At 46.5% G+C, this 13902-nt stretch overlaps 1 protein-coding gene across 1 annotated transcript in view; it reads left to right on the plus strand.

Moving 5' to 3' along the window:
- Positions 1-295: 295 nt before the first annotated feature.
- PTCHD1 (patched domain containing 1) overlaps positions 296-13902 on the plus strand; it is a 34779-nt gene continuing 21172 nt past the window's right edge. Inside the window, exon 1 of the mRNA XM_034060079.1 lies at positions 296-899. Coding sequence (XP_033915970.1) covers positions 471-899 — 429 coding nt within the window. The 5' untranslated portion in view covers positions 296-470. The remainder of the gene's footprint in view (positions 900-13902) is intronic.

Consider the following 13902-nt stretch of genomic DNA (forward strand, 5'->3'; position numbering starts at 1 on the left):
GCCCCGCGCCCCTGCGCCGAGGGCGGCGGCGGCGGGGGCGCCGCGGAGGGCTTCCCGCGCCCGCCCCGCCTGCCGCGGCAGGGGGATTAGTCAGCAGTCTGCGGGCAGCCCCGCTCCCGCGCAAACTCCGCGGTGGGGGCGGGGAGCGGCGGCGCCTGCCCCTTCCCGCGGTGAGGGGCGGTGGGGCCGCGGCGGCGGGGCTGCCCCCCCCACCTGCTGTCCGCGCCGCCGCTCCGCGGCCGCGGCGAGGAGCGGCGGGTTGGCAAGTGAGGCAACGAGGCGCTGGAAACTCCTCCCGGGCACGGCGGCGTTGCGGGAGGACTAGCGCCCGAGCCGACCCGCGCACGCAGCCAGGCGGGAGCGCACACATTCGCGCACACACATCGCGCACACCCGCACACTCGCGGCGGCGGCCCCCGGCCCCCCGCTGCCGCGGCCGGCAGTGAGGCGGCGCCCGGTGGGGCTGCCCCATGGTCTTGCGGGGGCCGTGGGGGAGCTGCGGGGGCTCCGACGCGGCGCTCGCCCTCCTGCGCGCCCTCCGCACTAGGATGTTGCGGCAGGTCTTGCACAGGGGGCTGGGGACGTCCTTCTCCCGGCTCGGCCACTTCGTCGCCAGCCACCCAGTGTTCTTCGCCTCGGCGCCCGTGCTCATTTCCATTCTGCTGGGCGCCAGCTTCAGCCGCTACCGGGTGGAGGAGAGCGTGGAGCACCTCCTGGCCCCCACGCACAGCCTGGCCAAGATCGAGAGGAACCTGGTGGACAGCCTCTTCCCGGTGAACCGCTCCAAGCACCGGCTCTATTCCGACCTGCAGACACCCGGGAGGTACGGCAGGGTGATCATCACCTCCTTCCGCAAGGCCAACATGCTGGACCAGCACCACACCGATCTCATCCTCAAGGTAACCGCGGCGGGTTCCCGGCCCCGGGCACCGCCACCACCGCGCTTGGCCCGGGGCCCCGCATCCCGCCACTCCCTATCCCGCTCTCCGCACCTACGCGGGAGTGCCGGGCTCACGGACCCACCCGTGCCTCGGTTGCTGCCACCGCGGATACCCGGTCCCCTCTCTGCAACAGTTGGGATGCCTGCCCGTCCCGGGAGCCGGCACAGCGCTCCCTGCCAGCGCCGCGGGCTCCGCTGCCTTTCCCTTTCCCCCCTCCTTGTTTTTTCAGTCGTTTTCCCCTGTTGTGATTTGACTCGCTTTGGGTGAGCGAGAAGGACAGGCTGCGGGCTGGAATGATTTTTCGGTGCCTCTGTACTCGCCCTGCAGCCGTGTTCCTGAGTTAGGGCGACTCGGGCTTTGATAAACTCAAACTTCAAAAACAGTTAGGTACCAAGATGCCAAGCTGCCTAGAACGCTTTTGGGGGCTTCTGCAGTTTCTGAACTATGCTTCTACCTGGAGAGGGATCGCACAAAACCCTCTTCTCACCGCTTATGAAGGCAAATGACATAACTCAGCCGATTATTTTTAGCGGGTAGTATTTTCCCCCCCTCCACTCCCAACCCACCAGCACAGAAAATGCTGGTTTTGTAGCTGAATTAAAACGCAGCTCAGCTGTAGGTTGCAGGCATGGTGCAGCCTGCGCTGCCGGTTCTAGTCAGAGCGGGCAGCGTCTTTCCCTGTCACTTGAGCGGCTCAGAGTGTGCGAGTCACAATCTCCCAGGACATCTCACCGTGCTAGATGTCATAACATGTCGGAAATCTGCATTTTTTGGAGCTGGTACTATAGTTTACACCCTGCTAGTTTCGAACAGCCTTGGAAGGAAAAGCAGGGAGGGCAGATGCAAAACCTGTCCATTAAGAGGGTCAAGTTCACCCGAGAAAAAAGAAAGGGACATTTACAAATAACCAGAGGTGTGGCTAGCGCAGTCCTGCACGTTCTCACTGTGGCCGTGTGGAAACCCCAGGGACTCAGCATTGCTGCTTTTTTTTTCTGTTTACCCCTGAATGTCAAGCTGGCAGCCCACACAAAAAGCCAGGGTTAATTCCTTTTAATCGCTTCAGGGAGTGTCTCTTCTAAAATGGGAAAATAGAGACAAATACCTATTGTAAGAGACTCTGGGGAGACCTCACTCTTTACTGAACAAGGAGATAACTATTACAGTGGGTTTACTTATATTTTATTTCCACTGTATGTACATACAGAACTATAGCACAGAGCCACTTGGTATTTTGTCTTCTTTTTGACATATTACCCAATGGTAATGAGCAAACAGATTTAATGAGCATCGACTCACTAAGTACAGTAACAGAAATGTTACCAGCGAATGAGAAAACTCCAGAGAGATGATTTTCATTCCTTCATTTTCTTGTATCATGAATTGCATTCGTATCCAGTATGTGCACATTTACTCAGTCATAGGATAATAATGATAATGTTTTTTTTTCTCTGTACCACTTTCTTCAGAGATCTGTAGTTTTGTCAATAGCATAGTGACACACAGATAAATGGTACTCAGAATCTTTCCGCAAGCAAACTTCTGCATAAGATGTATCTCATCAGCAGAAGAGCTATAACTTACAAAGTTCTGTCAGTATTTAACACTGCCTCATTTTAAATAAACAAAATTTGCTAACAAAATGGTTATTTTTCATTTAGTGATGTAATGAACATTGTCATTTGACTGTTTATTCTTATTGTTAATCTGACATTGTCAGGCGTATTTGATGCATTATTTCCAACTCTTTACTTATCTAATTAACTCCAGTATGTCTTGTGAAGAACAAATTATGGCCTTTGCCTTAGTTATTTTTCTGTTTGTGGGCAAAGCCAGGCTCAGGCAGCTGCCTGTCCAACCCTGTGGACACCCCGTAGATCAAAGCACAAGAAAACAGGAGGGAGGACTCCTGTCTCCCAATATTCTTACATCTATGGTGATGCAGGGCTACGTCATTTTGTATTAACATGGCTCACCAAAGGAAAAGTGGCCACCAACATTTTTTTATATATGTGCAGTTGCATGAAGGGGAGAGAGGAGCAACAGCATCCCCAGCCCCAGTCCAGAGCCAACCAACTCGAAGCGCAGTGCTTGTTAAATAAGTGTCCTAGGTGAAACCATGGAATAATCCCACCTACATGCCTGAAAATGTGTCTGTGTAGGCAGAGTCAGGGCAGAGAAGCTATACAGCAGCATTTGCCTACCTTTCCTTTCCTGGAGAAGGATGACCTTCCCAGGGGAGAGGCTTTGCTTTAGAAGAGGCGTCAGGTTGGACACTAGCTCCTCCTGAATGGTTGTTGCTGCATCTCCACCCACTAGCTGGAGGATGGGAGACCCGGGAGGATTGTTGCCCCAAGCAAGCACCAGCTGCTCTTGCAACAGTTCTCAGCTTTCTTACCTGCTGTATCCCACCTCATCAGCCAGGGAGAGGAAGGAATGAGCCTTGAACAGCTGCAGCTACCTTAGTCATGTGACAGAGGAGATTTCCCCTGGTTTCAACAGAGGAAGAAGTCAGCTTCCAGTACTGTCCCCTTAGTAAAGCGATACAAAGTTTTGGGGCCTGAGCAGTTGAAATCGAAACATAGCTGGTACTGTCAAAAGTTAATTACTCTAATATCCTAATCCACTACTTAGTTAATGAAATAACTTCTTCAGTGGCATCTCTAAAATACTCTGTCCAGCTTACTGCAATTTCTCACAGCATGTTTCAGCCCAAGAAACTCGCTGTTACCACTACTAATGATACCCTGTTGGCTGGCTGGGAAGACATTTAGGGAAGGGCTCAGCCTCATGGCTGTAGATCTCAAGCAGTGCCCCTGGAGCAGGAGCTGCTGTAGGACTCCCCACTGACAGCATGCATCTGCCAACATGACGCTGCTGGCACACGACAGCAGCAGCCCTCACTGAATGTACAGCCTGCTCTACACAAGGTCTATCCTGCTCATTAGCAGGGAGGTGTGTGGCTGCTTTATATAATAGATTTGACTTGGAGATGATGATGAGTACATTTTTATTATTATTTTGTGTAAATCTCTATCCATCATTCTCATAACTCCCCATAAATGCTTAAACCATTCTAGGTCTGCCATCCCAATGTTGTGTTTGAAGGTGGCATAGTCATTTCCAGAAGGAAGGCAGAAACCTAATCGTGTCCTGAATCGCTGGCCTTGAATAGATGATCCAACAAAAAGCCTCAGTAGAGTCTTGGATATGCAAGAGATGCATCCTGAGACTTGAGATGCTGTGGGAGGACAATAATGAAATTTTACTCACTGCTCATCCTGATCTGTAGCTGAGTACAGGGTACCAGCATCTTGTACTGTTGGTATAGGACTTTCTTCCAGATTTCACTCTTTCCAGAGAGAAACAGGAAATAAAAACATTTAACTGAATAAAGTGTGCTTTTACCTTTGTATTTTCAAGAAGTACTTGGAGAAAGAAGTGTAACTGGGTTATTTGGTGTGGACCGTCATGCAGAAGTTCAGATAACTCAGATATAAAGTTTGTAGAAATAGTCAAAGCCTAAATGCCACATAAATAGTGTTAGAGCAGCCCCCTACCATTTCACTGTGGTGTTTCCACTTGCAGCTAGAAACTTGGTAGGTTGAAGGCATACAAAAGCACTGGAAGCACAGGTCTAGGCAGATTTTTGAGCCCCAGAAAATATATTCTGATTTAGCCAGAATTCAAGGCACCCATCCTTTTGAGCCTGTTCATTCCTCTATACTTACGGTGAGTTAACTGCATTATACTACAAAAGACTTTTTATTTTTTAATGAAAGGTTTCCTTTTCTTGTAGAAGAATATCCTCTCTTCCCTTTATGTTATTGTGTTTGTAACAATAACACAGTACTAATTATTTCTTTGGCAAAAACTCAATTAAGATGATGAGATCCAAAGATGAAAAGAGATTGAAATGTAACATGCTTTACTGAAGAGGACTGTATTTGCAGTTTGCCTCTATGAAAATCTGTAGATGAGGGTTTATTTTATTTAAAGAAACTTCTCCTGACTACATATTTTCAGACTGTGCTTATTATACATTGCCTCTCTCATATAAACTAGCCATCAATGGATCTGGAAAACTGATTAAATATCTATTTGAACATTCAAGCAAATAGTAAAATCGTATATTTTGTTTTAAGGACACTTTTATTTAAGAACTGCACAACTTCTTTCTGCAGAACAAAACAGTTTAACTTCAAAATTTTACAGACTTCATACTTGGGGTTTTAGATCCTCTCTCTACTCCTTAATTTTTATGGCCCTGCGTGCTCTGTCTACAGTCTTCCCTGCTTTCCTCACCTATTTTCTACATGTGAGGAAACTCATGGGGGAAATAACCATATTTATGTTCCCCGTCTGTATTTCCAACTGTGCTGCTGTGCAAACATGGCATGCTTAAGCCGTTATTTTCCAAGTCGGTGGAAGTGGGTTCTGGTTGTTCAGCAGAGCCGAAAGCTGGGTCTGTCACAACCCTCCTGGCTAACACAAGGTTTTTCATTTTAAAACTTTGACTACTTCTGAATGCCTGGGCACAGGCAGGCAACTATGAGTCTAGCCATAGATGCAGTAGATTTCCACCTTCTCTAGACAGCTCCAGTATTAAAAACTCTTACGGCAAGCATCAGCAGAACAAATTTTGCTAAAAAAACAAACAAACAAAAAAACCCCAACAATAAAGGATGAAGTCATGTCTTTACAGCAAGGCTGTAAGATGAGGGTAAGAGTCCTAATACAAGAAAAACAAGGGTGTGAAAGCAGCAGAAGTGCAAGCCTGTTGTCATAGCAGCACAATGCTGCAGGGCTAAAATGTATCTTATGCGAAAACAGATGAGAATTAAGATACGCAGGTAAAATCTGGGCACAGCCAGGGAAGGGGGAAAATAAATAGCACACAGCGAGGAGAGTGTGGAAACCTGTGCAGAAACCACCCCTGCGATCCCGGTGTCAGCAGCGGCAGCTGTTCGGTGTGGTTCCTGTGGGCGAGAGAGTTTGGTCTCTCCTGCAGGCACTGGTCAGTGGCTGGAGCAGAAGTCCTGAAGTTGCCTGTGCCTGGGAGGACAACTGCATCCCACCGATCCCCACCACCCCCCTCCCCTGCTCCAGCAGTGCTGGCTCGGTTGGAGCCCTTCTGCTCTCCCTCCTGCTTTATGCCATGGTGCAATGCTCCCCTACAACCCTGTGCTCCAAGCTGCTGCCAGCCGGGCAGCCCATGCTAGAGATGCCCAGCACCCCGTGTTGCATCTCCTTTCCTGCCTTGGAAGGTCATATCTCACCTCACAGCTAACAAATAGAGTGCATGGGGGACAGATTTTCTCAATGCCTGCCTGGACAGGTTACATCATCCCTCCAGGAAAGCACAGCAAGTGGGCAAGGCATTGGAAGCCCCGTGGGTCACAGCCGTCAAAAACAGGCCACTGGTGCCCCAGGCAATGCTGCAGAGCTTGAGATTGCTGCTGGGACTTCCCAGAAACCACTGCTGGGCTTACAAAAAGCTGTGACTGTGCCCTGCCTTGTAAGTTAGGGTTTACAGCAGGAGAACTCCGTCTCGTGTTGGAAGGGAGAACCAGGAGCTGAGTCGTTAATTAACATGATGGGCTGTGAACTTGTAGCTATTAAGTTTTCCCGGTGGTAAGAAAAGGACTGCTTCTCACACTTCTGCTGGAGGAGCCCTTGGCAAGAGCCCACATCTCATCTCCAGCCCCCGGAGAAGGAGTGTAAGGAGGGAGGGGTGTTTATGGAGGGATCTGGGATGCATGGGGAAGGCCACTGGTGGTGGAAGTGGTGCAAGATTAGTCGCAGGAGCAAAGTTTTCCTCTTTTTTTACCATCATGAAAGATTGATATCAGAGGCACACACCAGGCTGCATAGAGGGGTTCTTGCTGCCCAGGCTCCCTGTCCTCCTGCAGCAGTTGGCCCAAGAAAACAGTGGGCTTCTCTCGGTGGGAAAATTCAGGCAAAATTACCATGACAGTTGTCAGAAGTGAGACGACATTGATTGGAAAAGATTCTCCACTTCAGATTAGAAAAGAAAAATCATAGCTAGCAATTTTCTGTAACTACCAAGAAGGCAGATGGAAATGTAAATGCACCAACATCTGCTACTTCGAGCACTAATAGTTGTCCCTCGTTTGATGACTTGTAGTTTGAACAATTTTTAGATTTTATTTACATGAATATTGTTTGAAGAAAATATAATTCACCATGTTTTGGACAGCTAAAAAAAGTACTAGCAAAAATACATAGCTTGCATCTTAACGCCTCTTCAGGAAACCTGATTGTAGGACTCCTAGAAAAAGAACCCAGCTACTCACAGCGATCCTTGCTGCACACCCTCCAGCTGCAACTTCCAAGATTTATCCCGAGCTGTTAGGATCTACTGGCTTCCTCCATTGGCTGTCTGCATGCTCTCCATCCCTTGGCCAGAACAACTTGATCAGGAGACTGCTGCTCACCAACCCCCTTTGAACCTCTGCCATGGGTCTCAGACTGATGACAGGGCACAGCCACATTCTGGAGCTCCCTTGCCTTCCTTCACTGCATCTTCTTCTGATGAAAATACACCCTTAATTTATTTTGCCCATGCCTGCAGAGCCCACAGTGTTTTCCTTTGTCAGTTAAGCTCGAAACTGTGCAAGTCTTTTCCCTCTTACAGCATTTTTACATTTTGACTGAGGCCATCTCTTGAATAAAAAAGCACTCTGCAAAGATGCAAAATGACAGAGATTACTGATATTGTAGAAAAAGTGGAGAAATTTATAGCTATCCATTAAAGGCCTTTTCTCCTCTTTATTTTCTTTGGCACAAGTTACCTGTAAAAATTACCCAACTAGCAAACCACCTTCACATGAAAATGAAATCTATATTTAAAATCATTGTCTTTGTGCTTTCTAGTTTTTCAGTTCTGAACCCAAAACAGTGATGAGATTTTATGCAGTAGTAGATAATGAGTTCATTCTTCACCTTTTTTTTTTTTTTGAGCCTTCTCAGGCTTTCCTTCATAACCATGAAATCAGACATTTTTATTTTCTTTTAATGAAAACTGAGATTATTCTTTTCTTTTAAATCACAATACTCCAGGCTTCAGGGCTCAGAGGCAAAACAGACTTGGTGAAAACTGCAGTAAAAGAATTGTAAGAGTTCACAACACTGACTAGAGTGATGCTCATTTTTAATTTGAACCATCAGATGTAGACTGAAAGACTAATCAGAGTCAGATAATATCAGATAATAGCAACAAGAAGTAATACAGCATTACAAAGATCTTATTCCTGCGAGTAAAACATATCTATGTGCCAGATCATCCACAGTACAGGACATCCATATGTCTAGCTAGTTTTGTCTAGTTGACCATTCATCAACTGTATGTCACAGTCAAGTCCCTACAATGAGTGATGTCCCCTATAAAACACACCACGTCACTACTCAGCAGCAAAACCAAACACAGTTTTGCAGTCTGTATGATAAGTAGAAGGTAGTTGTACACATCCTTAATATTAAAAATGGTGGCTGTGACTGATCCTGCAGGAGTCAGGATGTTTTTCCATGAGCTGGGAATAACTGAAATATCCCATTGCATGTTGCTATCACTCTTGCCACAGAGTTTCTGTGGGAGCAAAGTTGTGCCACTGTGGGACACCAGTGGACATTGCACTAGAGTCCTCATGCCTTCTCCAGCTTGCCCATAGTTTTGATGGGGGTAGCAGGTTGTGTAATGCGGGTTTTAAGGATTTCTGGGATTGGACCATTTTGCAAATGAATCAGCAGTTTCTAACCCCTCCCTGCTGGGATGGGATCTGTTTACTTCACAGGGAGGCTGCAGACTTTTTGTTACCTGGTTAAACTGATAGAATTCTGATAATACCTGCTCAATTTTAAATTAAAGAAAAGACTTCTGAACAAAGCAAAGGAGCTTAAGGTGTTCCTCACCCCGTTCTTGTAGCTCCCTGCATCTTCTGCATGGACTTAAGAAAAAATCAAACCCTTTGCCTTCAGCTTCAGCTGTGCTGCCACAGCTGAAAGTTGTGCCAAGCTCTGTATAGGGAAGAGCTATCTCACAGAGCCCAGTGCAAGGCTTGGCTATCCCAGGGTAACCAAACTGAGCCTCCTGTGGGACTCTGATTCCTGGCGCCTGCCTTCCTGTGCTGATGGCAGAGGTAGGAGGACCATCAGCCAAAAACAGCTTGAAGAAATCTTTGCAGCCGTGGCACTCTGAGGCCCTGGAGCAAACGGCTTAGCCCAGGATAAGCGACAGGATTTCAGCTTTTGCTTCCTGGCATACCCTCTGGGCCCTCAGAGAAAATGCCAATGAGGCAGTTTGATTTCACCACCTCTCATCTGTCAGCTGTGCCACAGGCTGAAATCTGGCTTGGTGTGGAGGCATGAAACCAGCAAAGCTCTCACCTGGAGATATTTGCCAAAAGGGATTTGTCTCCTGCTTGAAGCCACCTTTCCTGCCTGTCTGAAATAAATAACCAAGTGAGGATGGGACTTAAAGTAAACAAAGACCAGGGCCAAGAGATTACCAAATACAAATGATGAAAAGTCTGAAGGAATAGAAAACACTGTTCTAGAAATCTGTGGTATGATACAGGACACATATACACTATTTTCGGAAGGGAGAGGGGAATTTCAAGTGATGGTCATTGTTTAAGCAATGATAAAAGGGAGTTGTGAAAGTTACTATTTCATGCGTGAGTGCTTTCAGGGACAGTGTGCCACCGTGGCAAGGGAGCTTAGGCAATGCTGTGCAGTTCTCATACTGCAGTGCTCTGTCATCTCAGCAGCAAACTGCTTTTTTGGTTCCTTGCACTGTTAGCTAGCTGAAAAAGCTGTGAGCGACGAGCAAGCAGTGCATGTCTCCCTTCAAGAAAAAATGTTCATTCAGCTTTTGTTACTCCTTTCAATATCCCTTTCTTCTAATAGGATTAATAAAGACAAGAAAACAGCTGGATAAATGAGAATCTGGTGGTCAGTCATTTGTCCCAGTACTAGGTGCCAGATTTATTCAGAATATGGTTACTTGCTGTTAAAATCTGCTGCACCAAGGAGTGCAATATGCATTGTGCATTAACACTTTTTAATGCTGTCCCCATCACACAACAGCCTTTACAATTTCCTGTTAACAAACTAAAGTTTCCTGGGGGACCTCCTGGTGTACCATAGGCAAAACAAATTGCAGACCATGTAATCCCTTGAACTGGTAGGACATGCCCTTGTAACCTCTCAGACCTCCTGTTTTCTGTGGAAGGCAGTCACCCTGGGCTATGGCTGTGAGCTCTGGATGCAAGTGACTGCAGTTGAATCCCCAGCATGGCAGCAGAGGAGAGTGCCATGGGACTGTGGCCCTCAGCAGGGAAGAGGCAGCAGCCCTGCAGCACATGGGCTGCCACAGGCAAGCAAAGGGAGAGAGACAGCCTGCAGCCACACTGCAGCGGGTCCCTGTCCTGCAACTGAGGTGACAGAGGGGTTTTTCCAAGGATCTGGTCTGTAAAAGCCAAGTGCAGGTGAAGTGATGTGTTTGTCTTGAGGATGAAAGTCTCAGTCAGGCTTTCTGAAGCTGAGTCCTTGGGCATGCTGGGGCAGTGCTTGGCATGCTTTGCTGGGATGGAGGCAATGGCAGATTTCCCTCCTCTTTGGCTGCTTGCCTCCAACTCAAGGCGACCAAACGTGGCCACTGGCAAAGCTCAGAGTACATCTTACAGCTTCTCTGAACTGTACAAGCTTGCAGCTGGCTTGGGGGCGACTCGGCTGATGGAATATGCCAGGACACAGAGCTGGCTGCCTGCTCCCCTTTCCTTCCCAAAGCGCCTTCTCCAGGAGGTGTTATGGTAAGGTCACCCCCACAGGTCCAGCCCAGCATGGCTTTGCAGGAAGCACGGGGCCACTGCCGCAGAACAGGCTCCTGCATCTGAAATGATCATTTCCAAGAAGAAATGAGTATTTTAGGTATGACATTTAGCTTCTGGCCTTTCACTAAAGATGAAGTAACAGCTGTGACACATGAGGTTATTTAATAACCTGAATATTAAAAGAAAGTGCTTCAGATGTAGAAGGAAGCAAACGCAGCAGTGAGGCAGGGTAGGTAAATAGCAAACACACATTGTTTGATAAAAGTTGCATAACAGTTCAGTTTCTTCTGCATTGTGTCACTCAATGAATCCTCTCTGAAGAAGTTGTATTGTGAATCTAATACAAGCAGGAAATTTTTTCTGTTCCTCCTAGTTGTCCTCAGCTGTGCTTTTTCATATGACATCCCATTTTACAACCATTGTCAATGAAAACCATACAGGAGCTGCCATTGTAAAAGAATTAAAATCAGATACCTGTCTTTGATTCAATAAATAAGGGTATTTTCCCCAAACTGTAATAACATATATTTGAATTTGTATGCCAAAACAGCACTTGCAAGCAGAGCTTTTGCAGACACAGGCTTGAAAGACAGGAAGAATTCCCCATACAGGTTCACTTCTTTGGCATGTTCTTGAAAACCTTTTAATTTGCACGACTGACTTCCCAAATGAAACAAAAGCTCCTAATCTGCTGCACAGACAGTCACTTCTTCTCCCACCACGATGGGGAATTAGCCTCTCACCATGGCCAGGTACTGTGTTCTCACAGTACCATGAAGAGATTGCTTAGTTCAGTTAATTTCTCAAACCTATCTTTCTAATGTCAACATTGAATTGTTGTTCTATCAAAAATTAAAACTTCTCAGATGGGGAAAAAATATACCGCCAAGCTACTAGAGAAACAAGTTGAGAATATAGGAATTTTGTCATCTTTGCTTATATGATGTCATAGCATCCTGAGGAACTGAGGCAACATAACTAAATTTGTACCCATCACAGATTATGCAATGTCATCACGAAACAATCAGATTCATGGTATCATATTAATGTTGGGTTTTTTTCTATGATCGGACATAAATACCACACAAAAGACACTATGACTATTTAATTTCATCAGATACATGATTTTGTCTGTGAAACATTTTGTCCATTGCCACCAGATGAGTATATAAGCTCTACTGCTCTCCCTGTGTTCTATTTTTTAATGAGTGTTTGTCTTCAGAAAGGAGCTGGTTCCATTAAATGTCACCCGATCCCAGCCTCTCCACTGGGCATAAGAGCTTCCGTGCCCTCTTTGGATTACAGCAGAAAACAGTATGTGCAGTTAGAAAAAAAGAAAATACCACATCCATGTAGCAAGTTCTCTGTGTCTTGCTCAAAATCTGAAGACATAAAATAACTATATCCCCTTTAAGGAAAAGAAATTAGAGGAGTTCTTAATTTGGCTCTTCAGCTCCCTGAAAGAGCTGCAGTCTCTCCGCTTTGCAGGTAATGGAAGGCTTCTCTTTTATCAGCCCTGCTTTTGTCACCACACCTTTGCAATGCTCCTTCTATCATTTTCCTGTGTGTAAAAGGGACGAAAGGATAAATCAATGCAGTTCTTCAGAGCAGATCTGTGATCACAGCAGCAGACATGGCCACCCAAGCAACTGGGCTGTACAGACTGCCATGTCCACAGGGCCATTTGGAACAGACAGCACAAGGGCTGAACATTCCTCTGCATCGTCCCTGCTCACACCTCAAGAGGATCGCATGACTCACCAAGCCATGCACAAAGCACATATCCAGCAGCATGCAGGGGCCTCTGGCATTTGGGATGTCGAGTACCCCCTGCATCACCTAGAAAAGGGCAGAGGGAGCACCTTCCTGAACTTCTCTGGTTACCCACCATGAAGAACATGACAGCCATAGGGAAAATCTGTTCAGGCTTCTGTGGTAGTTAACGTAGTCTTGGCCTCAGCAGCATCCTTATGGAAGTCACAGCTGGAGTGACACAGAAGGAGTTAAATGGTGATGATGGTGGGTGAGGCCTGTACATTTTTTAAGGAAAATGTGCAAAAAAAAAACCCACAGTTTGCACTTTGCTAATGCTCCCAACATTAGAAAACTGAATATTTTACTTTTGAAAAACAGTGCAACTCCACCTGTTAGGGCTATTCTTTCAGATCTAGTCATCTTTCAGATTTCTTGCCTCTTCTGTGTTGACTAAAATGGATTCATTAAAGGTTACAAGAGTTTTCTATATTTTTTCAAGAGGTAAGGGTAATTTTTCTGCCCTCCTGATGCTCAAAAATAATCTAATGTGCTTTAGGTCAGAGCTCAGACATGGCAAATTTCAGAAGGTTGACAAACAACTTACAAAGGAGGCTGCACTAAGAGCTGCTAGACCAGGCAATAAGCGGTGATAACTTGCAGTCCCTAAAATTGTAGGTCCTTCCCTGATTAACTGAACCTCTCAGAGGAAGAAAACCAATGTCAGTCTCTGCCATTGCTTCCCACTCTCAGACTTGTTGAGGATTTGATGGGGGAAAGAGGGAGGGGAAAATAGGGCAAGATGAATTAATGCCAGTTATCCCTGCTACATGGACAATCTCTACACTTAGGACATGCTTATGTAGCCTCAGAGTGAGTGCTAGTCCCCTGCTGCTGCCAGGTTGCCAGTATACCCCACACAGGTGGCATCCCTGGTCCCATTACTCTTATGCCTTCTGTACCTGCAGTTTATCTGTTAGAGAGAGTAATTTGGCAATCCTGAGCATGACAGAGTCCCCGGAGATGGCTGGGCTGTAGCTCTCTCTTTGATGTTCACTCAGATCACTTGAAAATGAAAGTCCAGGCCTTTTGAGTTTTCTTATTTAGAGAGGTAAACGTCAGGTGTACCTGGCACAGATGCAAATCACAACCCACCTGAGTTACCAGCCAGGGATGCAAGGGAATAATCCTGCTATTTTAATGCATGTTTCCTTTTTTTGCAATGAGTGTGCTATTAATACTACTGTCACCAGAACTTCTGTTGTTGTTGCTTAGATCAAATAGGAAAGGGACGGAGGTGAGGAGCCGCTGTTGTTCTGGCTGCTGCTGCGTGAGATGAACTGATGAATAACGTGTGT

This window comes from Melopsittacus undulatus, chromosome 2 (assembly GCF_012275295.1).
Source record: "Melopsittacus undulatus isolate bMelUnd1 chromosome 2, bMelUnd1.mat.Z, whole genome shotgun sequence".
Lineage (NCBI taxonomy): Eukaryota > Metazoa > Chordata > Aves > Psittaciformes > Psittaculidae > Melopsittacus > Melopsittacus undulatus.